General features: G+C 48.4%; 1 protein-coding gene across 1 annotated transcript in view; it reads right to left on the bottom strand.

Annotated features, from left to right (window-relative positions):
• The window catches only part of LOC127917895 (actin-related protein 2/3 complex subunit 1A-like), a 19885-nt gene that overhangs the window by 3798 nt on the left and 13587 nt on the right, over positions 1 to 2500 (bottom strand). Inside the window, exons 10-19 of the mRNA XM_052500967.1 lie at positions 2133 to 2202; positions 1943 to 2008; positions 1525 to 1587; positions 1286 to 1348; positions 1104 to 1169; positions 924 to 989; positions 516 to 581; positions 395 to 460; positions 211 to 276; positions 6 to 92 (exon numbers count right to left, since the gene is read on the bottom strand). Coding sequence (XP_052356927.1) covers positions 6 to 92; positions 211 to 276; positions 395 to 460; positions 516 to 581; positions 924 to 989; positions 1104 to 1169; positions 1286 to 1348; positions 1525 to 1587; positions 1943 to 2008; positions 2133 to 2202 — 679 coding nt within the window. The remainder of the gene's footprint in view (positions 1 to 5; positions 93 to 210; positions 277 to 394; positions 461 to 515; positions 582 to 923; positions 990 to 1103; positions 1170 to 1285; positions 1349 to 1524; positions 1588 to 1942; positions 2009 to 2132; positions 2203 to 2500) is intronic.

Raw genomic sequence — 2500 nt, 5'->3', positions numbered from 1 at the left:
GTTACCTTGAAGTCCCAGATGGTCATGGCTCCATCGATGCCCGTGGTGCAGAACTTACGACAGTCAGACTGGTCTCCCTCATAGATAGAGACCTGACTGGAGAGACAATATAACAGGGTCAGACAGTCCCTCTGGTCTCCCTCATAGATAGAGACCTGACTGGAGAGACAATATAACAGGGTCAGACTGGTCTCCCTCATAGATAGAGACCTGACTGGAGGAGAGACAATATAACAGGGTCAGACAGTCCCTCTGGTCTCCCTCATAGATAGAGACCTGACTGGAGAGACAATATAACAGGGTCAGACAGTCCCTCTGGTCTCCCTCATAGATAGAGACCTGACTGGAGAGACAATATAACAGGGTCAGACTGGTCTCCCTCATAGATAGAGACCTGACTGGAGGAGAGACAATATAACAGGGTCAGACAGTCCCTCTGGTCTCCCTCATAGATAGAGACCTGACTGGAGAGACAATATAACAGGGTCAGACTGGTCTCCCTCATAGATAGAGACCTGACTGGAGGAGAGACAATATAACAGGGTCAGACAGTCCCTCTGGTCTCCCTCATAGATAGAGACCTGACTGGAGGAGAGACAATATAACAGGGTCAGACTGGTCTCCCTCATAGATGGAGACCTGACTGGAGAGACAATATAACAGGGTCAGACTGGTCTCCCTCATAGATAGAGACCTGACTGGAGAGACAATATAACAGGGTCAGACTGGTCTCCCTCATAGATAGAGACCTGACTGGAGGAGAGACAATATAACAGGGTCAGACTGGTCTCCCTCATAGATAGAGACCTGACTGGAGGAGAGACAATATAACAGGGTCAGACTGGTCTCCCTCATAGATAGAGACCTGACTGGAGGAGAGACAATATAACAGGGTCAGACTGGTCTCCCTCATAGATAGAGACCTGACTGGAGGAGAGACAATATAACAGGGTCAGACAGTCCCTCTGGTCTCCCTCATAGATAGAGACCTGACTGGAGGAGAGACAATATAACAGGGTCAGACTGGTCTCCCTCATAGATGGAGACCTGACTGGAGGAGAGAATATAACAGGGTCAGACTGGTCTCCCTCATAGATAGAGACCTGACTGGAGGAGAGACAATATAACAGGGTCAGACAGTCCCTCTGGTCTCCCTCATAGATAGAGACCTGACTGGAGGAGAGACAATATAACAGGGTCAGACTGGTCTCCCTCATAGATAGAGACCTGACTGGAGGAGAGACAATATAACAGGGTCAGACTGGTCTCCCTCATAGATAGAGACCTGACTGGAGAGACAATATAACAGGGTCAGACAGTCCCTCTGGTCTCCCTCATAGATAGAGACCTGACTGGAGGAGAGACAATATAACAGGGTCAGACTGGTCTCCCTCATAGATAGAGACCTGACTGGAGAGACAATATAACAGGGTCAGACTGGTCTCCCTCATAGATAGAGACCTGACTGGAGAGACAATATAACAGGGTCAGACAGTCCCTCTGGTCTCCCTCATAGATGGAGACCTGACTGGAGAGACAATATAACAGGGTCAGACAGTCCCTCTGGTCTCCCTCATAGATGGAGACCTGACTGGAGAGACAATATAACAGGGTCAGACAGTCCCTCTGGTCTCCCTCATAGATAGAGACTTGACTGGAGAGACAATATAACAGGGTCAGACAGTCCCTCTGGTCTCCCTCATAGATAGAGACCTGACTGGAGAGACAATATAACAGGGTCAGACTGGTCTCCCTCATAGATAGACTTGACTGGAGAGACAATATAACAGGGTCAGACAGTCCCTCTGGTCTCCCTCATAGATGGAGACCTGACTGGAGAGACAATATAACAGGGTCAGACTGGTCTCCCTCATAGATGGAGACCTGACTGGAGGAGAGACAATATAACAGGGTCAGACTGGTCTCCCTCATAGATGGAGACCTGACTGGAGGAGAGACAATATAACAGGGTCAGACAGTCCCTCTGGTCTCCCTCATAGATAGAGACCTGACTGGAAGAGAGACAATATAACAGGGTCAGACAGTCCCTCTGGTCTCCCTCATAGATAGAGACCTGACTGGAGGAGAGACAATATAACAGGGTCAGACTGGTCTCCCTCATAGATGGAGACCTGACTGGAGGAGAGACAATATAACAGGGTCAGACAGTCCCTCTGGTCTCCCTCATAGATAGAGACCTGACTGGAGGAGAGACAATATAACAGGGTCAGAAAGTCCCTCTGGTCTCCCTCAGAGATAAACACTACAGTCGTGGCCAAAAGTTGAGAATGACACAAATATTCATTTTCACAAAGTCTGCTGCCTCAGTTTGTATGATGGCAATTTGCATATACTCCAGAATGTTATGAAGGGTGATCAGATTAATTGCAAAGTCCCTAATCGCCATGCAAATGAACTGAATCCCCCCCCCCCAAAAACATTTCCATTGCATTTCAGCCCTGCCACAAAAGGACCAGCTGACATCATGTCAGTGATTCTC

The sequence above is a fragment of the Oncorhynchus keta genome, unplaced genomic scaffold (assembly GCF_023373465.1).
Source record: "Oncorhynchus keta strain PuntledgeMale-10-30-2019 unplaced genomic scaffold, Oket_V2 Un_contig_12375_pilon_pilon, whole genome shotgun sequence".
In the NCBI taxonomy this organism is placed as follows: domain Eukaryota; kingdom Metazoa; phylum Chordata; class Actinopteri; order Salmoniformes; family Salmonidae; genus Oncorhynchus; species Oncorhynchus keta.
The sequence above is the reverse complement of the archived record's forward strand: the minus strand, read 5'-3'. Positions and strand labels throughout refer to the sequence as shown.